This window comes from Biomphalaria glabrata, chromosome 13 (assembly GCF_947242115.1).
Source record: "Biomphalaria glabrata chromosome 13, xgBioGlab47.1, whole genome shotgun sequence".
NCBI classification, from domain to species: domain Eukaryota; kingdom Metazoa; phylum Mollusca; class Gastropoda; family Planorbidae; genus Biomphalaria; species Biomphalaria glabrata.
The window spans coordinates 17,012,597-17,037,251 of NC_074723.1; the positions used below are offsets into that span (position 1 = coordinate 17,012,597).

The 24,655-nt window shown below is 36.7% G+C and overlaps 2 protein-coding genes across 3 annotated transcripts in view; one reads left to right on the forward strand and one right to left on the reverse strand.

The window, feature by feature from the left end:
- LOC106053318 (holotricin-3-like) overlaps nucleotides 1-20,628 on the reverse strand; it is a 50,182-nt gene extending 29,554 nt beyond the window's left edge. Inside the window, exon 1 of one of the 2 annotated variants that reach the window (XM_056008032.1) lies at nucleotides 20,489-20,628. In XM_056008032.1, coding sequence (XP_055864007.1) covers nucleotides 20,489-20,565 — 77 coding nt within the window. In that variant the 5' untranslated portion in view covers nucleotides 20,566-20,628. The remainder of the gene's footprint in view (nucleotides 1-20,488) is intronic. The other variant, XM_056008033.1, reaches the window with a different exon arrangement.
- Nucleotides 20,629-22,815: 2,187 nt separating this feature from the next.
- LOC129922433 (thrombospondin-3-like) lies at nucleotides 22,816-23,844 on the forward strand. Its single transcript, XM_056008455.1, has one exon. The coding sequence runs from the start codon at nucleotides 22,816-22,818 to the stop codon at nucleotides 23,842-23,844; it is 1,029 nt and encodes a 342-aa protein (XP_055864430.1).
- The last annotated feature ends 811 nt before the right edge of the window (nucleotides 23,845-24,655 follow it).

Sequence of the window (24,655 nt, forward strand, 5' to 3'; positions counted from 1 at the left end):
TTGCTGCTATGACCCGATGATAAAAATCCCATAATAAATAACTCTTACGATATCAGTTTAGATCGCTGTTAAGGTAATAAATCACTGCTGTAACTCCATACTAAATGGTTTGAATGGTTGATCCCATATCATGACTATTACTCTATCCTCTTTGCGATTCATGTTGTCAGAAAGACAGAGCACCATCTTATCAAGAACGCTTCTTGCGGCTTTGTGTGCATAGCTTGTTTGTGTCTGCGTGTTTGTGGGAGAGTGTATGTGTGTATTGGAGAGTACACGTGTGTCCGCAATGTGTCACTGTCATTCATCACGTGACTCCCGAGCATTACCAAGTCTCGTTTTGTCAGTTGACCAGTCCATCTGTTGGACTTAGTCTGGCCACTTCAACGCCGCCCAATGACAATCTCGCTAAATTTGATGTCTACCCAGTAGATCTTCTCGCTCTTAGGTCCTTCAACACCACCACACACACGTTTCCCTGTTACGTGAACACACAAGGGCCTCAAGAGATGAGACTTAACTCTTTCTCTCCGTAATTATTTACCTCATTCTGGTGAAATCAACGTTGGTATCATCATTTAGTAGAGCAAGAGTTAATAACGACGAATATTGTTGAGGTGCCGCTTGCCTATTCTGACAATTAACAATTTTCACCATTATAGACACTTTCAGAATTGTAGGCTAAACAATAGATATATTTAGAACTAGCATTACACACCGGCTACACCCGTTGAATTGTTTCAATGATTGGAACAGTCAAGGTTATCAAGAAAATGTTTAATGTTGATGGAGCATTACTCCCCTTTCAGTAACTCACATAATACTGTATATTACCCCCCACCCTTTTATAGGTATATTGTATTATTGGGGGACTTCTGGAACATGACTTCTGTTTTCCCGAGCTTTATAGATAGACCGAAATAGGCGGCAGCGTATGCAAACAGATTCACCGTAAACGGACAGCCCCTTAACATATCTAGGTAGTATAGTATCAAATGACGCCTCACTTTCAAGCTGATAACCGTCTGGCCAGGGCCAGTAGCGCTTTTGGACGCCTTCAGGCTCCGCCTGCCTACAAAAATCAATGTCTACCAGGCGGTGGTTCTCTCAACCCTGCTAAATGGCACTGAGACGTGGACACTATACAGAAAACAACTAAGACTTCTTGAGTGCTTCCACCAAAGATGCTTGCGCTCCATCATGAACATACGGTGGCCGCACTACAAACAGTGATGTCCTTGCCAACGCCGGTATGGACAGTATAGAGGGACTTCTTATGGACCGGCAGTTACGCTGGGCAGGGCACTTATCTCTTATGGGAGACGAACGTATGCCAAAGGCAGTCTTTTTTGGTGAGCTAATAAGTGGTCGACGTAACAGAGGTGCCCAGGGAAACGTTCCAAAGACCAGCTTAGGCGTCACACTTTCCTTGGCTGACATAGAAGAGAGCACCTTGTTGCATGCGGCCTCAGAACGAGACAGCTGGAGGTCACTCACGAAGGCCGCGGGATACACATTTAAGACCAAAAGAAAATCCACTGCCGAGAACAAAAGCAGACGGCGAAAAGAAAATCTAAATCGACCACCTGCGGACAATGGTTATGCCATCATTCGTTTACTTAAATTTAACATTTTAAAAGAGATATATGAACTTGGTTTGTTTATTAATATATCTTGTATTATACAATTTTTTGTTGTTGCTAAAAGTTGTATTGTTTTGTAAATATAATCCACTTCTTTGCTTTTCTGCTAGTCATTACTGTTAAAGGACTTAGAACAGTGTTTCCAAAACGTTTTCCGTAACACTTTGCTTTTTTTTTTTCCTAAAGAGATTAATTCCTGTGGACGCCTATTAGTTAATGAATGCAGTACTTCGTAGAACCCAGATTCAGGCCTCGCGGATCATTAGGGGAAACACTGGCTTCAAACAACAATTATTGGTTAATTCCAGGATTAAAACTGCTAATATTATGCGGTAAAATTTCAAATGCTAATTTCTGTTTAATTATAAGATTTATCTTTTATCTCAAGTATAAAGACATTGGCATGGCAGCACAGTTTGCGCTATTCAGCAAACAAAAAATAATAATTGTCCATCGAAGACGTTAACGTTTCTATAAAGAACAAAAAATACCCCAAACAACCCGAAAACCCAACACAATAGTTGGTGTACATGTTTAACTAACTGTATCATTCCCACGTATTTTGTTTTTTGTAAGCCGGGTTTTCCAAAATATCTTGCGTAGTAAACATCACCAAGATGTATTCACAATATGTAGTCATAAGGAAATGTCATGACGCGAGAAATTGGTAAATGTCAGACAAATGTCAGAGGACTACCCAGATGGGTTTGATATGTCCTTATTGATGAGTACATTCTTGTTTAGTTCACTAGATAACGTCGTGCAGATCTGATATGTATGCGAGTTATTCACTTAATGTGTTCGATTAATAATAAGCATAAACATTCACTTCTGTTAAGTAAGAATAACTATAAACAAACAAAAAAAAGAGTAAATACAATGTTGAAGAAGGACTTGGTGGCAGAGTGGTAAGGTGCTTGGTTTCCGAAAAGAGGAGGGTCCCGATTTCGAATCCAGGTGATGAGTGGGACTTTAAATTTCGTACTATATATATATATACATATATATATGGTTTTCACTGAACACTAAACTAAGTACTTATTTATAATGTCCTAAAATATAAGTCCTCCTATTTACGTTCACAGCTATCATTGTTTGGAAATTGATGTCCTTGACTTTATTTTTTTATTTTCCCCTACAAAAATTTTATTGAATACGAGTAACCTTTTTTTTTTTTTTGCTTTTCCAAAAAGCTAGCTATACTTTGTCTGTTAAGTGGTGCTTAAATTCCCACTAGAACTGGCAAACCTTTGATCAGCAGGTGCTAGCTTCTTAAGAATAGACCTCGACCAAGAGATTGGATCGAGATCAATCCGACCAACACACTGTGCTTTAAGTGACAGACTCATTACTTATTGAAAACAAGACCTCTTATAGATCTAAGTTCTATTTCCGGACCGCGATGTAAAGGTTCAACCTGGGTACTGTGCTGACATTTCAGGGGCGACAACAAACGAAGATTGCGTTTGGTAAATACCAGTTTAGTTTCAAATATTCAATAAGGAAAAAGTTGTTACCATGGCATTACGTATGCAGTATGTGCAAATACCCAGCAAACAATGCTGATCTTCTGATTACAACAGGTGACTAAGAGTTAAGCTTTTTGCAGTTTCTTTGACCCAAAAGGGAAACAATACTTTTCGAGTTTGAAAAAGTAACTGTTAACAAGTAAAATATTTTTAAAATTCAACAAAGCTTATCTAAAGGGGAAAAACTCCGTCATTAAAACTATATTTATCACATTATTTCCCTTATTTGATATCAAACAAAATAATTAATGACCAATAATTAATCGACTAATCGGTTGTTGTTTTTTTTAATTGATTCATGTTTTGTTAGGTCTAATAAATGTGTAAAGTATCCACTTGATCGGAGAATGCGTTAGGGAGAAATAGCATTAACATTTATTTGAGGGTATTAAACCCAACAAATTTAGACGTTATCTGTGAATACTGAAGGATTAGTTTCATTTGTTGGTATCAAACTAAAAATTAATTACCAGTAATTAATTGACTAATTGGTTACTTTTTATTATTATTATTATTGATCCATGTCTTGTCTATGCCAATGTTAATTGTGCGAAGTTTCAACTTAATCCGAGATTGGGAATAACGTGTACAAATTTTTTAAAAGAAAGACAGACGGACGGACAGACAGACGGACAGACAGAGTAATTCGATATAAGCTTTGTAAAAATGTATCTGTTCTCCGCCTTTCTGTACATTTTCAGTGTCATTGTATTAAATATATAAATAATGACAATGTTGATCGGAACAAAAGAAAGCCAAAGATTGCATAAACAATATTACAACATGAGCAATTCTTTATAAAAAAAAAAACAACTAGAATTTTTAAATCTATTCCTATTTTTTTGTAGTGTTTTTGTGATACTTGGTTGACGGTGTTTTAAAAAAGAAGGACCCCCCCCCCCAGTAGGAGGCTGCTATTAAGTGCCCCAGAGATCTTTTTTTTTTAAATCTCACATTACAAGAGTTTGCTGACAAAAAAAAATGCCATTCATCACTATTCATGATTATATTGACATCAACAAATTAAATCAATCGTGACGTTTGTTCTTCCTAAATAATAAGCAGGTCAAGTTCTTTTCAAGATAATACAAAATCACGTGCAGTGTTGTTATTTTTCTTTTAAAGTTTTATTTATTTATTTGTTATATTTGCTCTTATTGTTTCTTGAGGTGGGGGGAGGGGGTATCACCACTATCCACAGTAAAGGTGGCAAGCTTAGGCATAGACCGCCCTTAAAAAGTACATGAGCTCACCGCCAACAAAGAGCGGGCGAAAGTAACAAGCTGCATATCAAAACAGTATTGGGCCTTAGGGCCTACGTGTGTTTTAGATCGTTCTTTAAATAAAAACAAAAAATGTCAAGTTTAAGAGAAAGTTTATAAACAATTGTCTAGTTCTCTCCGCGTTATAGAGAGACCAGCGCGCAGAAAAAATAGCTGGAAAAAAAAATCAAGGAAATATTGGAAGATAGAATGTACTAGAACCTTCTGGTAAAAACAGGAAAACAGTTCAGCAGGAATATGAGAACAGGTAGTGAAACAGTGGGAAAACATTCTATGAAAAATACGAAGGCAAAAGTGTAACATGTATATAAATAGATGTATATGTTGACATCAAGGGTCATAACTCCCCAGCATTTCTCGCTCAAATGTCGTCATATCTGCCCCAGGGACGAGAATGCACCAACTCCTCACCTTCATAACTCTAATCAGGCGGCAGAGTTCTCTCTCTTATCGCCTTGTACTAATCAAGTGCTGCTAATGAAATCATCCTCACTAGCAGAACAGGCCACGAGTACAAAAGCAAAACTGGATTTCTTACATAATACTGGAGTTTATTTCATAACTAGGTGTACATGTCGAATAAGAAGCATAACCAATATATTATTTAAAGTTGTAGAGAGTTACATCAAAGTTATGGGCTGTACGGAAAAACAAGAAAAGATAATTAGTGTTCACCAAAATTCCAATACTAAAAAAATATAATGGATCCTAACTGATTTAAAAAAAAAAAACACCTCTAAATGTATAATGCCTATGGCTTGTCAAAAGCATTGCTTATGAACTTGTTCTGTGCTTCTAGAAAATACGTTTCTCTTTTGTTACTTTTTTACCTGAGAATTTAAGAGAATTTCTCGCATTAAATAACATCCCTTTAACAAGGCACCACTTTGTTACACTCACGGCAAGAGTTTTGTTCCCATAACTCATGTCATCACCAATATTGACAAATGTAATCTAGCATTGCGCAATCTAGTTGATACCCTAATTAATTAATATTGTATGGCTCGTATTGTGTGTGTGTGTGTGTGTGTAACTTTCGTTAGTCAGTAAAGAGATTATGCTGAAGAAGACGACAGTTTCAATACAACCATTCTATTGGCCTCAATCAACTCTCTATTCTGTTCAACATAGCTCGAAAGAGTTGATTGGACTCCTTCAAGTTTCTTTCAATGTACTAAGAGTCAATAGAGCCATTATACAAGTTCAAACACTGTCTACACTGGTACCATCAGGACTTATTTCCAAACGATTGATTTTTTTTTTATTATTACTCTGGATGTGATTACATTTTTTTTGGGAAGAAGTACAACAAGTTGGTTAGGTCATTGAACAGCGAGAGATGTGATTTAGATTAACTGTGCAATCTTAATTTGGACAAATCTGAACAAGAGTCTAAGCCAAATTTTAAATCAGATGGAAAGAGGATCTGCGTTTCTTTGTTGTCTTTATTTGAAAGATTGAACTTGAAGATAGTAAGAAATATTTGGGTCATTTAGTGATTTTAAAAGTATTAGTTTATTTGAGAAAAATTATTAAAATCCTAAACAAATAGCTGTCAAAGCTTTATCTCTCTCTCTCTCTCTCTCTCTCTCTCTCTCTCTATCTATCTATCTATCTATCTATCTATCTATCTGTCTATCTATCTGCTATCTAGCTATCTATATCTATCTAGAAAATGGACATTAGAGAGAAGCACGAAGGTTTCTCTTGTGAGAATAGCAAAAGTATCTTTAAATGTAGTGGGTCTCTTGGAAATAAAATGATGGATAGTCTATTTTTTTCTTTTCTTTAGTAAGTTTATTTAAAACAATTGAATATTTACTTCATATTTGTCTCGAAGCCCCATTATATTCATAGATATAGGGGCATATTTAGTTTCCTTACGATGAATTTTTTTTTTTAAAGAACTACTAAATTATAGGTAGTGTGGTGGCTGAGTAGTAAAGTGTAAGCCTCCGAACCGAGTGATTCGAGTTCCAATCCCAGAAAAAAATTGGAAAATTGAAGTTGGGGTTTTTAGAATTTTTAGCTGACATACGTTTTGAAAGTAAAGACTGTTGACTGTTGCGCTGGTCATATAACAGTTAACCGTTAGCCACAGAAACATTTGACCTAATAGATGTAAAGGTTACTCAATTACAGAATAAGGTAGAAGAAAATAAAATGGAGGAGGTAGTAGAGAATATTTCATGGTTCTTATGTTTTAACTTTAAGACAGAGAAAATATTACACACCAGTCATACGTAGGAGAGATGAAATGTATTTCTGTGCATAACATGGTGGAGATTAGGATTCAGAGCTTCAACCAAAAGCACGATTACTGCCGACAGGAGACAAAGGTGTTGTTGTTTTTTTTCCTTCAACAATATTTCTTGTTAATATTTAAAACAAAAAGATTAACTCACTGCAAATAAAAAGGGAGAGAATTGCATGGAGGGAGAGATATGGGTCAACCGACTACTAAAATCAGGACATGATCGATCGTTTAATTGAGTAGCTTGCTGTTTGGCTTTTTTATTTGATTTCGCGGAGAGGAAACTCGACCCGAACAATCTTTGGGCTCGGAAGTTGAGTTTTGTCTTCCACATTTGTAGAGAAACAAGAGACAGTTTGTTGATGGAATTTCTACAAACTGAGTCAAAACAACACAAATATTTGAAAGTTGGCTGACACGATATAATACAGACATTGGATGCTAGGGATACGATTGTACTTCAGAAATGTATTTCTCACTCATCTCACTACCCATCCATCCATCTCTATCTATCTATCTATCTATCTATCTGTCACCACCTCAAAGTTGGTGCCATAGAGTAGAAACCCTAATTCTGTATTGTGTATGTTAATTCCATATTGTGAATCTTATTCACAACCCATGTTGCACTAAGGTGAACACTTTTGACCTTAGGTGAACCAGAGAGTTAAAGGCAGTCAGTCCACATAGAGATCTTGTAGCAAGCACTTGTATTGAGTCACTTAAGATATAAGCAGTAGAGTTAGATGTTTAAAGTAGTTGGTTATAGAATAAGTACTAAGTTGTGATATTCGTATATTACTGTTGGATTAATACTGACCATTTCTGGGTCGAATTGTATGGTGTATTCACTATGTGGTGTTATATTAAACTTATTGTGTCTGCTACACCCAGCGTCATTTCATTATTCTGTGATTTGTAACAAGAACCCAATGTCACCACCACGCCTACATTGATAACCACAGCCACATTCATAACATATAAAACAACGCGGTGACATTGTATAAACAAATATTTTTTTAGAGTTACTTTTTCATGTGTTAACTAAATAGTTCACTTGCCAACTTCAAAAATATCCGTATAAATGTTACTGTAAGTAACTGTAGTATTAAAATACTTCTGACAGCAATAGAAAAAAAATTCTTGACTTGTTCCTCTGGTGCTCATGAATGTGGCTGTGGTTATCAATGTAGGCGTGGTGGTGACATTGGGTTCTTGTTACAAATCACAGAATAATGAAATGACGCTGGGTGTAGCAGACACAATAAGTTTAATATAACACCACATAGTGAATACACCATACAATTCGACCCAGGAATGGTCAGTATTAATCCAACAGTAATATACGAATATCACAACTTAGTACTTATTCTATAACCAACTACTTTAAACATCTAACTCTACTGCTTATATCTTAAGTGACTCAATACAAGTGCTTGCTACAAGATCTCTATGTGGACTGACTGCCTTTAACTCTCTGGTTCACCTAAGGTCAAAAGTGTTCACCTTAGTGCAACATGGGTTGTGAATAAGATTCACAATATGGAATTAACATACACAATACAGAATTAGGGTTTCTACTCTATGGCACCAACTTTGAGGTGATGACACTATCTTTATCTATTTGTCTGTCTATCTATCTATATCTATTTGTCTGTCTGTCTATCTGTCTGTCTGTCTGTTTGTCTGTCTGTCTGTCTGTCTGTCCATCCTTCCGTTCTAAATACATATACATATAGCGGTGCTATACTATTTCTTGAAACAATCCAAAATGAGGCATCAGAGCCTCGCTTTCATTAGACTTGTACGTCGCCAGAGAACTAAAGAAATTTTGTACTACTGAAGAATGCTATCGTTCCTTGACAAATGACAGTGTATATCGTGTATCCACAACAAGTAAAATAGAACAAAAAATGCTTTAGCACGGAGACGCGTTGAACAAGTCTTTAAAATACAGAAGAGAAAATATCAAGTGGGAAAAAAAGTAAAAATAAAACAACAAAATAATTTTAAAACGAAAAAAAAAGTAATTAAGAAACTACAAGTAATTATAAAAGAATTAATAAGTAAACAGTGACATCTTTTTTCTTCTACTTTACTAAATATATACAGGTCACTTGTAAGACATATGCATTCCAGTGAAACGAAAGGGGGGGGGGAAGGCTTAGATTCATATAATAAAACATGTATACGTGAATAATAAAGATCCTAATATCGATATGCAGAAAGATGAATCAGCAAGTTCAAACGTCTGGGTGACTTAAGAGTCGGTAGTATAGATTTACCATCGACGGATGAGACTAGAAAAAAAAGGGGGAGGGGGAGGAATCATAATAAGAAAGAAAGAAAAAAAAGAACGATCTGACGTAGGATGATAAAATGTTGTCCCCGCGGTGGTTAGGCCGAGCGAGGGGACTCATAATGAACTCAGTGACTAAATGAGAAGAGATCATGGCGGTATTAGTTCAATGGCGGCCACTTAATGTCGGTCACGCGCAATCAGCTCTATTGCTGACGTCACGTTCCCTGCACGTGCTCTGGTCAATATGAGAGCAAGTATTATGACGAGCAAAGCGAGCAGGATATCAATAGGCATTAGTTCAATGCCAGGCTTGGGCTGTAAGATTTTGGTTGTAGTTATTACTCAATGCAGGCTGGTCAACAAATAGGGGGAAAGTTAATACTAAATACTTTTAATTTAAACGTATTCATTAATAACTATGAAAAATTATACATTATCATGAACGGAAATAAAAAAAAATTGTTAAAGCAGTTACTTAAGATGTATGTGGGAATGTGGGAAGTGTTCCGTTAAAGAAAAAGTTTGGAAACCACTGGTGTATGATGGTGTGTACGATTCTAAAAAAAACTCCATGTTGGCACACCGTGGTGAACAGATTGTTGTCTGATTTTATATAGACTCGTTACTTAGTGGAGAAGTATTTTTAGCGACTCCCGAAAGGGGAAAAGACGCTATTAGTTTTGTGTGAAATGTCTGTCCGCTGTCCGTCCGTCCCGTTTAGATCTCGTAAACTGGAAAAAATATTGAAAATCCGACATCACAATATTTTAGACCATTCAAAGTTCTGATGCAACGGCTACTTTTTTTTTTTCTGAAAGCGAAAAATCTAATTTTTCAAATCAGTTATGCAAGCAGTTTTTTAAAGAAAAAAAGCTAATTAGTATGCATTATAAGTTAGACCTAATTTAAAGAAATAGTAATCTTGTAAAGTTCATATTCCTGAACCTTTTATAGGAAATAAATGTTTTTCTGTTAAGGATTCGAATAAGAGATTCATCCTTTTTCATAACAATTACATCAATTATGAAAAGTGAGGCCAGGAGAGGCGCGGTAGCTAAGCGGTAAAGCGCTTGGCTTCCGAACCGGGGGTCCCGGGTTCGAATCCTGGTGAAGACTGGGATTTTCAACTTTGGAATCCTTGGGCGCCTCTGAGTCCACCCAGCTCTAATGGATACCTGACATTAGTTGGGGAAAAGTAAAGGCGATTGGTCGTTGTGCTGGCTACATGACACCCTCGTTAACCGTAGGCCACAAAAACAGATGAACTTTACATCATCTGTCCTATAGACCACAGGGTCTGAAAGGGGAACTAGTTAGGCCAGGTTCACATCTAACTTTGCATTTACTTGCACCTATCCTCTGATCTGCTGGACCGTTGGGGCACTACACAAGATCTGTCAACCTTTTTTCTCCATTCTTATCTCTCATTTGTCTTTGATATAATTTCATTTGGATGTTCTTTCTGAAAATATTGAAGCCTGCCTGGGTGGACCACTTCGGGGGCCGATTTTATGTCTGTGTTTCCACACAACCTGTCTTTGTAACCTTGTTGTTTTTTTTATTCTTCTGAACATGAAACGCTGCCTACTCAGTAAACTAAACTTTTGTAGCTGGAAGAAATACAAAATAAGGTGAGATAAAAATTATCCTTGGAATACAGGTTAATTGTTTAATTATTATGAGATTCCAATAATTATTTTGTTCAATCTCTTAGACGTCTTGAATTAATTTAATTAATACAAACAATCTTCCCAGTCTTTAATTTACTTTAAAAAAAAAGTATTTAATCCTCGCAATGAAAAGATCTCCCTTTGGAGTGCTTTCCCTTGCACCGGAAGATGATCTTATTATCTCTGACGTCACATAACATTTTCCTGTAATCAGAGCCACGTGAGATTGCAGTTTTTAATTCTTATAATTGCTCTTTGATTTTAGCAACTTTTTGCCCCCAAAATATAACATTGACTAATATGACATAAAAATATTGTAATGTTTTTCTAACCAAAACTAGGTCAAAATTTACCACAATGATTATTTTGATACCCCCATCACGTAACTGATATGGGTTCAGTTAATCCAATGACAGGCTAATAACGTTGACAAGGTCACGAAGGTCATATTTTAGTAAGAAGCCCATGGGTAAGCAATAATGACTGATGTAGTACTCTAATACTTGTTTCTTTACATTCATACAGCACTTTCTAATTACACAAATTGCAAATAATCTTTTTGATTTTCAATGCAAGTTATTTACTCGAAAGACCACGAGTCGTCTTACCTTGGTGAGATTTTTAAAAATGTAATCTATGACATTGTCTCTCTGAGATATAACAACAGAAACTGTAGATTAGCAGCGAAAGTGTAAGATGAACAAAGTCAACTTTCACAATGAAAAAATGTTTCTTTATGCACATGTAAATTTAAAACAAAACAAAAAAAAACTTTTACAAAATAACAAAGCTTATATTTAGCATAGTTCTAACAATAAGTATTAATCAGTCATGTAAATTAAATTTGTAACAACAATACAAAAGTAAAATTTATAAACGGGAGAACGATCTGAATTCAAATGCATAGCGCAAGCCTTCTCAGGCTTCTCAAGCCAACACGGTAACCACTCTGCTAGTGGAGAGCCTATGAACATGGAAGATTGTAGAGTTATCTATTTTTTAAGAAGTTTCGTCTATTTTTCATGTGTTCACTAAGACTCAGACGACGACCTATAAAGGGGACTAACTCAGCTTACATCACTACTTCAGTCAAGTACAATTTCTTTCCCTCGTTCAAGATACTGAATAAAATAATTAATTACCAATAGTTAATTAACTAATTGGTTAATTTGTTTTATTGATTCTTGTGTTGTCAGGTAAAAGAAATAATTGTGCGAAATTTTTTGATTGATCCGAGAATGGGTGTGTTTAGAAATAACGTGTTCAAACTTTTTACCAGAAAGACAGACAGAGATGACTTATGCTTATAAAATTGTGCAATGCTGACAGGACGTTTTTCATCATATAGCAATGTCCGTACAAAGTCGTCGAGGTGTGAAAGCAGCAATAAAATTAAATGTTATTTGGCCTAAATGTAACAATGCTAGCGACTGGATTTGTTTAAAACAATAAACATATTAATAAAACTTACGTAAACAAAATGTAGCTTTAAAATTTTAATGTCTTTATAAATGTTGGTGTTTCATTATCCCTATTTATTTCAATTATATAAAAACCAAATTACTGATTGCAAACTACAATTTCATTTTACTCTACTCAATAAATGTTTATTATATGGCTTCATTGAACATCGAGTATAAAGACATAATGAATTCACTCCGTGTCTCTTTAAACTTGGAATGGAGTCTTCCAGAAAAATTAGGCCAGAAAAGAATTTTAAAACTATATTTAGTTTTCGGAAAAAGAAGCTTTGATCAAACTTAATGAGATGCCAATTACCTAACGCCACTAACATATTAAATAATATTTCTTGGGGATTTTTCTTTTCTTTTCTAATCCAACGAAAAGTTAAGTTTGATATTTGATATTAAGTTTGATATTTGATTGGTGTCGCTGTTGAAGGGTCAGGCAATATAAACGTAATGAAGATATCATTGATCCATAACAAAACTGAAAGAGTTTGATCAACGTGAACCTTCTAGAATTCACAAGAAGTGAGAATTGTACAACGCTCTATTGGGCTTGTCAGCGCTAGTCACAATTTAAACACGCAATTGGAAGCGATCTTGTTTTATTTTGAGACAGCTGCTCTACTCTTGTGATTCTGTATAGTTGTGTTCACTTTGGTTAAACTTAAACAAAAAAAAACAAAGCGATATATAATTGATCTCTCAAGATGAAGGTTAAGAGAGTGCAAGCGAGAAAAAGAGTGAAAACAAAAAAAAGAGAGAGAGAGATTGAGAGAAAGAGAAAGATAGAACAAGAAAAAGAAGAAAAGATCAAATCATAGAAACAACCAGGTAAAGAAAGAGACAGACAGACAGACAGACAGACAGATAGAAATAAAAGAAAAAATAATGGGAATAGACTTGAGACTTGTGTGTTTGAGTCTGTCTGGCAACAAGAGTTGTACGTGAAAAAGTCAAGGCCTCATTTTCGACATTATGCCCCCTTCATTCTAAATATAGATCATTCAGCGAGTCCAGAGGTGAGGGTCAAAATTAGACCAATAGGAACAAGTAGTGTGCCCTCGAGGTACAAGTCTTTTCTCCACGCAAGATTAGCCTTTTGTATGACCTACAAACTTAGCTTTTCATTACCTACTCTATTTACTGTTACTATCTCCTGTGCAATAGTTATTAGGTATTTTTACACAATCATCCATTATTGTTAATTGATTGTTAATTGTATTGTTAATGATTTTTATTAATTTTAAAATTTCATTTGCGTCTGCATAAGGTATATACAAAATGTTATAACCTTCAAGTCACAAACTAAAAACAAACATTTAGAGTTCCAAAGCTCTGCTCAGAAGACCTTCAGCTTTTATTGTTGCGGGAGAAAAATAGAGAAATTAGAAAAAAAAAAGAAAGAGAAAGATTTCTTGTATGATTGGTGATGATCTTGTATTCCTTGACGCCGATGCTAATAAAATGAATTAAAATACATGAACTTTCTCAACGTCTGCTAGGACAATAGTCCACTTTATCACTTAAATATTTGAATATTTCATGTTTCGGTATTGTTGTGGGCTAATACCTTGTTCAACTTCACTGCTGTTTCATTAACTACTTCACATTAGCCAACGAACATTACAGGTGATAAAGACTTTTGACTGTTGTAAATGACACATTTATTCATAACTGGGAAGTCTGCCTAGTTCTGGGAAGTCTGCCTAGTTCTGGGAAGTCTGCCTAGTTCTGGGAAGTCTGCCTAGTTCTCTTAACCGTTATTATTTATCTATCTGTACTACTAAACAACCTTCTGCTACGCTATCGCCATATCGCTCTTCTTGTTTGTCTAGTCTACTACGTCACTCGTCTGTCTGACTACGTCACTACTTTTAACGTCGCTAAAAACAATACACAATATATTTGTCTACCGAAACTAACCTACTCACTAAACTAGTACATAACAGTATATTACTTGCAGAACTGTGAGCTAAATTTCAATCTATCGAACTTGAAACAAGTCTTCTTTGGCTATGCTGTTATGTTCAGATTACCTTTCAATATACATTAAGAATTTAAGATTACTTGTCAAGTATAGATAGATAGAAAGACGGACAGACGGGCAGACATATAGATAGACAGAAAAGGGATTATACTTCAAAAAAAAATATTTCAGACTTGCGAGCACTGCTTGATTGGAGGCTGGAAGTATTTACTTTTAAGATTCTATTCTAAAGTTTTAAATTCTGTTAGAATATATTATTCCTAGACATGATTGATTCATAAGTACTATTGATCCATATTTTGTTTAAATATTATTTTATTTTTACGAAATCATTACTCTGGAATCTAGAACATCCTCCAGACCAGGAAGTATGTCGTATGGAATTCTAATATTGGACAAGAGTGACGTCTACATGTGTAAGTTCTATCCTGGAAGAGGTTTGTTGTGACAGATACGTTCGGAATGGTTCTTGTCACATCAGATGACAACTTGTCCACCGAGTCTAGACTTAGATCTATAGTTTCTATTGGATTATGGATTTATATAAAAGTACGAAGGCTAAGCACATTTCTGTTTACAACGATGGACAATTCTGTTCTTTATAAGTCTATGTACAATGAAGTGTTAGTGTAGAATAGAAAATGTATTAAAGCCAAAATAGTGTGAAATCATGTACAAACACGAAATTTAATTTGCAAATTTTGTGCTCCTATATCTTTATCTCTCTCTCCCTCTCCCTCCCTCTCTCTCTCTCTCTCTCTCTCTCTCTCATTCCTTCACTGACATTTCTGCTTAATATATATATATATATATATATATATACACACATACACATTTCTGCCTAGAGAAACTAATTTTCAGATTTCAGAGTTGGTGCTACATTTGAATAAATAGATCATTAAAATAAACACAACCACTTTGCTTATTGATTAAGTGCTTATTGATTAGGTGCTTGGCACACACGACTAATGTCACACACAATGCTGGTGACGTCACGTGACAAGTAAAATACTTTGTTAAAAGTTACATATTGAATCAATTTTGGAGGTTTCCAAAGTGAAGTTACATTTGTAAAGATGAATAGAGTCCAAGCTGCTTTTGTAGTATCGTTCTGTCTGTAATCGAATTCGCTTATTTTTACTAAGTAACACTGACTACTTCATTGGTGACTACTTCATTGGTTTCCTATGAAATTAAAACACTATATTATTTATACTTTGAAAGTATTTCGGCTGATAATTTGTGTGCAATAAAACAAAAAGTGGTACAGTCACGTGACCAACTGAACAGAACTGAACAGAGATGAAAATGACCATGTTTAGAAAGTAGGTCAAGTAAAGGCTCTAATTCCAGGTGACACGTAGGGGGGAAAAGTTTTTTTATTTACGATGGCAGTTTAAAACGATACTTTTTTTTCAACCCCCCAGTGTCCATTTGTCATTGTGACATCTAGGTTTAACTTTGTAGAATGAATTAGTTTACCTGGATTTGGTGTCGTCCTCAACTCGTGACCTTTGACTCTCCTGGAATAAGGAAATACCAAGAGACAGAGAAAGTTAGGGAGAGAGAAAAAAGAAAGACAAAGAGAAAAGGCGAGAGAAAGATAAACCAATAGAGAAAGAGAGAGAGACAGAGAAAGGCAATGGGAGAGAGGAAGATGGAGAAAGAGAAAAAGAAAAACAGAGTGAGAGAGAGAAAGATCAAGTGGAGGGAAGCCTAAAGAAGTCCAGATAACTCACTGAGAAGTACAAAATACAGAGAAAACAGAAAGACAAAGAGTGAGGGTCAAATACATTCAAAGAAGAACAAAAAAAATTGTTAGAAAAATAAAAAAAAAGAATAAGACATAGGAGGTCGGAAAACACAGGAGGAGGGAAAGACACAGGAGGAGGGAAAGACACAGGAGAGTGAAGACACAGGAGGGTGGAAGACACATGACGGGGGATGACACGGGAGGGGGGAGACGGAGCTTGACGAAAACGAGATGAAGTTTGCTCTTAAAAGTAAAAAAACAAACTGTCCTAAAGAGTTAGCTTCTCTTGCCCATTCCTCGATTCCACAAGTTTAGCGACAAATCAGACGATTTTATGGAAAGATACAACGAGTCGGTCATACAAAAAAATAAATTTCCCCTTTCAGAGCTTGTGGTCTATAGGGCAGATGACGTAAGGGTCATCTGTTTCTGTGGCCCACGGTTAACGAAGGTGTCATGTGGCCATCACAACGACTAACGCCTTTACTTTTCCCCAACTAAGAAGATATTAAAGATCCCAGTCTTTACCAGGATTCGAACCCCGGACTCCGGTACGGAAGCCAAGCGCTGTACCGCTCAGCCACCGAGTATCAACGTGTCATAGAAGTATCCAATTAACTCTCAGCTTACAAATCTCTGCCAGGGGCGTTAATTTAACGTCTGACCACAGCAACCTTTGAACTGCAATCTTGAAACCCTCCCCCCCTTTCTTTTTGTGTGTAAATGTCTTATCATTATTCCTCAAATATTTCCTTTTCGCTACACCTTTTAAACAGTTCGTCTACCGTCTATGCTATGAAATTTCAATCTCTTTTACAAGGTACATAACTAGGGTTATATATTTGAAGTACATTTTTACCACTTTGTTTGAATTATCTTGATAACTTTTATTTCTTGAAACTATAGTTATCTATGTATATGTGTCATGTCTGTTTCACACAAAACAATTAGATATTTAAAATCAGTTCTATATAAATATTCCAGCCTCACTAATATTTAACGATGATTACATAATCGGAAGCTCTGAAATGTGAGGAGTAAAATTGCAGTCAAACTGAACTTCCTTTTGATTGGACAAATACAATTTATCTTTTCTCTCTTATCTAATCTTTATCTCGAACAGGCATTTGATATTTGTAGTAAGCTTCCCAACCCCCATCTATTTTTTTCTCATTTTAATAAAGTTACAAAAAGATTTATAATTTATGTTATAAATAATGACATGAATGACAAGGACATTCACACAAACTACGTAGACATTGACATAAATGACAAAGAAATTCATATAAATGACAAAGAATGGTGAAGTTTCCTGGATTAGACCTTTGTGTCATTTGTTCTTCCTGACAAGTTCAACTATAACGCGAGTTTTTTTTTTTCTTTTTTTTTTGGCTCTAAAGCCAAAGCAAAATATTTCTTTACGTTTATTTTCTTTTCTTTCTTTCTCTCTTTTTTCAAGAACAGTGAAAGAGATGTGTTCCTACTTGGTTCATTCTTGAAATTTGAATAAAAGAAGTAAATTAAATGTTAGGAAAAGTGGTTTCTCTAGAAAGAGAAGTTAGGTCAAGTTGCAGACGATTGTACCGTCCTTCCAGGTGGACACAAACAGGAGAACAAAGTCTAACACAGGAGGACGTCCACGCACATACAAGGCAAAGTCAACTATACAAACTTGGCGTACAATAGCGTATGTAGCGCTACTTTCATGCTTATAGCAGGCTCATGCCAATCTTATTTGTGGACCAGTAGGGGGAGGGCATATCTGGGAGTAGGTTTTCCGTGCTGCCTTTAGGCGCTCAGTAAACACAACTCTGCTCGAGTCGGGTGTCAAACCTCGACTCCCTTCATAGGTAGCCTCTCGACCACACTTCCCACAAAAGAGCTAAACTATAGCAGTAAATTAGACACTTAAAGTTCCGTATTTCTCAAAGAGACACTCCAGTGTGATTGAGTATTTGACGTAAGCATACACGAGAAGCTTTAATTCTTTTTTTAGGTAACACACTGTAAGAAAAGATTATCTCTCTGTAATTTATTGGGGAGTCACTTTCTGTTGTCACGTGTGCGTTAAAAGTCACAAACTTAATGTCTAAGAATACCTAGAAGAAGATCTGAATAACAGGATTTGATAGACGACAATATTAAACAGATAAGTTAATTAAACAGATAAGTTAATTAAACAGATAAAATAATTAAAAGCCTATTTTGTGTTCATTGTTTTTCTGTTTCATTTGTGGTCCAAATGTCTTTTGTTTTTTCTTTGGTCCGGTAGAGTTCCCTGTATTTGTGGTCAATGAGTAACATTTGATCACACTTGAAGCAGGATATATTTTTTATATTTGAAGTGACTCAATAGATTTGAATATTTTGGTTCATGTGGCAGCTGATTAATAAAGGATGCAGATAATGGGTTTCTTCAATATATCAGAAGCAGACAGACAGAGACAGAAAAAGACAGTGAGTGAAAGCCAGAGAGAGACAAAGACAGAGACAAAGACAGAGAGAGAGAGAGACAGAGACAGAGAAAAGAGAGAGAGAGGAGAAGCTGTAAACATTTTAAATTTATTTGAATAAGTGAAACGAAAAAAAAATTCAATGTTTTATTTCTTTGAATAATTTAAACTGCAAACGCATTTGTGATTTAATTAAAAATGGAAGAACGAAAAGAAACAATAATATCCTCCATGTTTTTCAAAAAGTTTCGGTAATCCTTACAACTTCGGTGGAGTCCTCATTTAAAGACAAGAGAAACACACAAAATAACGTTTACTCTTCAAAGACAAAGCCGAACTCAACTCTACAATCACTAACCAGTCCACGCCTCAATCAACAAACTCTATGAATAAAACCTTTTTACTTGTCTGCCTCATCAACTACGTACATACATCAAGCTATCCATTTGTCCTGTCATTTCTTTCAGAACCAAAACCCAAGAGGGTTTTATCCCCCATGATACAATGAGTAGGCTGGCTAGACATTCACTGAGACTGCTCTATATATTTACAAAGGCAAGTCTTCACGTCCGAAGATTAATGAGTGCATTATTTTAAGTGGCTACGCAGCCCCTGCTGTGTCCTACATATTTCGCTACTTCCAACGCAGTTATACCTTTTGTTTTCCGATGGTCAATTTAGTTTCTCCTTTTGCCCGCCTACGTCTGTCCACGGCAGTGGATGTTCTTTTGGTCTAAAATGTATATCCCGCGGCCTTTGTAAGTGATCACCAGCTGTCTCATTCCGAAGCCGCCTGCAGCCTATAAATATTGGTTTGTCTTCGAGTCCGAAGACAAAGGAGGAGTGCAGTGGGGCTAGGCAAACCAAGCCGTGATTGACAAATTTAGCCACAATTTGAGTTCTATTTTTGTCATCTACTCTTGTTTCTATATTATCAAATAGAGTTCAAGAAATGTATTTATGTTGAAGTAAGGGTTCTTACTATCTGGAGGCCCTGAAATCTAGACATGATATTAGTGATGTACTTTGGGACTTTTCTGTCTAATAGATCAGAGGTTCTCAAACCTTTATGACCCGGTGACTTATTGAAATAATCAAAACTTACCCTCGGACCGCTAAGTGAAAATGCAATATAAATGCAGAGTATATAAGTTACAAAATTTAAAACAATAATAATTCTCTATGAGGATTGTTATTGAGATTAAGACTCTTCATTAAATGAAATTCGAAAAATAAAATTGGATAAGGTTGATGAGATTTTATGAGAGTTATTTGTGTCCGACTCAATGCTTTTAAACGGGCACATATGTCTAGTTGGTTTCTTTGATTTGTGATAAAGTTTATTACGTGAATGAATCCATGGTGTACCATGTTGACGGGCAAGCAGTCAACAACTTCTTTACAATGACCCATAATGCAGGATAAAAACTGGGAATATGTTTTTGTAACTAGAATTTGTGGTTTTCTTGATCAGACATTGGTTTAAGTTTCTTGTTTGTGTATATTTCAATAAACTGCTCCTGCATTAGTATGGATTCATCTGTGATTGGGATCTGAGTTTGTACACACGCTAAACGGTTGAATCATATCTTTGGTTTAAGTTGTCATAGAATATTTCGTAATAGTCATATTAAACAGTATTGCGTGGCGAATTGATTATTATTTAACTCTTTCTCTCCTAACTGACTCCTACCAACGCTGATTCCACCAGAATGTGGTAAATAATTACAGAGAAAAAGAGTTAAATTATCCGGTTAACTTGAGTTGAAAAAGTTATTTTTAATTATATATAATTTTTATCTTTCTGCGGACCCCCCTAGGTTCGTCTTGAGGACCCCTGTGAGAGAACCACTGTGATAGATATTGTTCATACATGCACGTGCAGACAATTGTAGCATAATAATATACATGGGGAAAAGAGGTTTTAGTAAATAAAATTTTTAGACAAAAAAAGTAACAAAAGTGAAGTGTACTATTTGGATTTCAACTGTAAAAAAAAAAAAAAAGTACAGCTAAAAAAAAGTTGTATTGTATATATATAGATATTGGTCTACAGAGATGTATTTTGTTTGGGTCTTGTCTAGAAGCACATCAAATGTTCGTGAACATTCTGTGAGTTGTTTCTAATTGTAACACTGCACTTACCTCAAATCTTGTACAAACTGGACACACCTGAGCAGGACAAAAGCGCCCAAAATGACAAGAGAGAAATGCCTAGACATTTGGTCGTCTTAAGTTTATATATTCTGCCTACATAATTAGATGTGTGTGTGTTGAGATACGTGAGAAGGTGTGTAGCTGTAAGTGTGAAGACATGGAGACATTTCATTAGTATGGGGAGGGGGGGGGAGGGGGGCGCCGCACAGGAAGTGGAACTGACAATCTGTTTAGACATGAATCTTTTCTTTTTTTTTCCATTGCCTTGCAATTAAAATTTTCTTCCCTTTTCAAGGGCGTAATTAATAAATGACCTGTTTTTAAATCTCATCTTCTTGACTTAACAGGAACGTAGTTTTAAAATTAATAATCCCTACTTCCTGAAGCCTGTCAGTTGGGGACTGTCCTCGGTGAAAAGTAAGAGCCAAAACAGAGGTGGAAGGAGGAGAGGGGGGGGGGAGTAAGAACCCTATCTAGATTTCCGCATAAGTAAAAAAAAAAAGTCTTTTTAGCTGAATCATTATGTATTTAGGTCAAGCAGTGTTCTAGTAACATGTGCTAGCTAATTAATGAAGAAGAACGTTTTGAGCATTATTTATAATTAAAGGAGACATTTTCGATTCAGCTAACTTAAAAACGAGGGGGGGGGGGCAGATGCAGACAATTAATCTAGCTTATTATTTTTAAAAATGTATTGTGTTAGCTACTTAAAAACTGAGGGGGGGGGGGGTAATTATATTTGCACTCTTAAAAGTGATACTGTGCTAAAAAGAGAAGACTTTTTAGGACGTAGAAATATGATGACGTAGCCAAGTGTTTTTCTCCCCCTTAGCCTCACATATCTGTGGCGAGCTTAAAAGAGGGCGGCCTAAAGCACGTGTCCCCCACCTTGATTCTCTATAAATATCAACTCAGTTACCATTTTGACCTCACTGAAATAGACACGAATGACAATTGAAGAGCTCTCTCGAAAGGTCGCGGAACACACATTTGAGATCTAAGAATAGCCTTTGCTGAAGACAGACGCATAAGAGGAAAAGAAAAACTCAATAGACCTCAGAAGGACAACGGTATCCATCAGTTACGCCTGTAGCAACTGGGTCTGGTAGTCAAGTGACACTGCACTCATCCTTATTCTTCGGAATCGAAGATGTTACTATTGTAATAATACATTAACACCCATGACATAGGATTACATGGTGAGACTAGAGAAGGGGTTTTCAACCTGTGGGTCGCGACCCCTTTGGGGGTCGATTGACGATTTCCCAGGGGTCGCCTAAGACCATAGAAAAATGGATTGTTTTTGTCCATTCTTCTATTGCTGTGTGTGTGTGCTGGGGGGGGGGTCGCGTCAGAGTGGGGGGTGGGGTCGCGGCAGAGTGGGGGGGGGGGTGTAAAAAGGGGTCGCCGAGCCTAAAAGGTTGAGAACCGCTGGACTAGAGGCTATATCTTACCTATTTGGGCCGACACTGCAAAATATGTTTTCATGAAATTGATTGTCAAAATGAAAAGTGCAAGAAATGTTTTTGTAGCCCAGTGGTTATAGGGTTAAATCTAGAGTCAGCTACAGATCGCCGAAAAATAGAAGTAGTAAAAGAATCAACTATAAAAAAAATAATAAAGAAGCCATCGTTATGTGCCATGATATGCATCTTGAATGTTCTACGATACTTATATGAGAATGGATTTGTGTTTGTTTTGAGTGACTAGTAGTGTATTGTGTGTGACTGGGTACGGACAAACTGTCCAACTTGACCAGTAGCAATGCCACAGTAAAAAGGTCCTAAGGTCGATGGGCGGGACATGTAGTCCGCATTCCAGACAATCGATTTCCCAAACGACTTCTGTACGGGGAGTTGTGTGCAAGAAAGCGCTCCCAGGGAAGTCAATACAAGCGTTACAAAGACACTCTCAAGACCTCCTTCAAGGAATGCAATCTCGACATTCACGGCTGGGAAGAAATATCTCTCGAGCGCCCCTCGTTGCGTGAAGCTGTGAGTCTCGGAGTCTCTAGATTTGAAGCAAGAAGAGTGTCCAGGGTGAAAGAGCGCCGAACCAACAAAAAAGCTGAGAGAAGAAGCAGGCCAATCTACAGCTAACCTAACCCAGCCATGCCACGTATGCGGCCGGCTTTTGAAAGCGAGGATTGGACTTGACAGTTATCTTTGAGTCCATAGAATATGAGAAATGTGCTCATCTTGGATCACGTAGGAGGAGCTATATGGACAAACTAAACCTTTACTGTTGATAATAACGTGTGTAACTGATGACATAGAAAAGGGGATCTGTGAAGAGCAGAGTGCTAAGGAGATGGGATGCCAAACAGTGAAGAGCAGAGTGCTAAAGGAGATGGGATGCCAAACAGTGAAGAGCAGAGTGCTAAAGGAGATGAGATGCCAAACAGTGAAGAGCAGAGTGCTAAAGGAGATGGGATGCCAAACAGTGAAGAGCAGAGTGCTAAAGGAGATGGGATGCCAAACAGTGAAGAGCAGAGTGCTAAAGGAGATGAGATGCCAAACAGTGAAGAGCAGAGTGCTAAAGGAGATGAGATGCCAAACAGTGAAGAGCAGAGTGCTAAAGGAGATGGGATGCCAAACAGTGAAGAGCAGAGTGCTAAAGGAGATGGGATGCCAAACAGTGAAGAGCAGAGTGCTAAAGGAGATGGGATGCCAAACAGTGAAGAGGAGAGTGCTAAAGGAGATGAAATGCCAAACAGTGAAGAGGAGAGTGCTAAAGGAGATGGGATGCCAAACAGTGAAGAGCAGAGTGCTAAAGGAGATGGGTTGCCAAACAATGAAGAGCAGAGTGCTAAAGGAGATGGGATGCCAAACAGTGAAGAGCAGAGTGCTAAAGGAGATGGGATGCCAAACACTGAAGAGCAGAGTGCTAAAGGAGATGGGTTGCCAAACAATGAAGAGCAGAGTGCTAAAGGAGATGGGATGCCAAACAGTGAAGAGCAGAGTGCTAAAGGAGATGGGATGCCAAACACTGAAGAGCAGAGTGCTAAAGGAGATGAGATGCCAAACAGTGAAGAGCATAGTGCTAAAGGAGATGGGATGCCAAACACTGAAGAGCAGAGTGCTAAAGGAGATGAGATGCCAAACAGTGAAGAGCATAGTGCTAAAGGAGATGGGATGCCAAACAGGGAAGAGCAGAGTGCTAAAGGAGATGGGTTGCCAAACAGTGAAGAGCAGAGTGCTAAAGGAGATGGGTTGCCAATCAGTGAAGAGCAGAGTGCTAAAGGAGATGAGATGCCAAACAGTGACGAGCAGAGTGCTAAAGGAGTTGAGATGCCAAACAGTGAAGGGCAGAGTGCTAAAGGAGATGGGATGCCAAGAAAATAAAAAAGGACTATAGTTATTGAATCTTTCTTAGTTTGTTAAATATATCTTTTTTCAATATTGGCTTTAGACAAAGGTAGATATCGTGTAAAAAAATATCACAAAAAACTTTTGTTTTTAGTTTTAGCACAAACTCATAGTTGGCCCCTTGGGATCACCTTTTTTGTAAGCAATGCAATTCTAAATGCAGGTATTGATATTTTGAGTAATATGAACAAAATGGTAAGACTAAAATTTCAATAACACTTTCAGATTTGTAGCTTTCAAACTGTTAACATATAAAGTAAAGACGTTTATGAGGGTTATAAAAATATCGTAGTCATGTGTTGATAGGACAAAATCAGTGACCATAATCCTATCTCACTCCATACAAAATGTACATTAAACACCGATAGCCTCTGATCACTTACACCTAACGCAAAAGGCCATGTCCGCTGTCTGAATAGGGCCAGAGTTTATATTGCTTGACTTTGTACATAGACACAATGAGATGTATTAGTTGATAGTAACATCCTTAACCACCCTAATTGTAGGACCCCTCATTGAAGATCTATAACAAAGCCAGGCATACTGAGAAAAATGAACAATAAACTAACGTAGGCTTCCAAAGTAACAAGTCACTAAGGTGACTTAACTCACTCAGTGGTGGATTTAAACTACAAAAGACCTGAAGCTATTTGAGATACGGAGCCTTTCTGTGGCCCTTAGGCCCCTTACCTTTAAAAGTCCAGCATTCATAAGTAGGTGCTACACATTTCTTTGAGGCTCTAAGCTATAGCTTCAATTCCCTATTGGTAAATCCGGCCCTGACCGA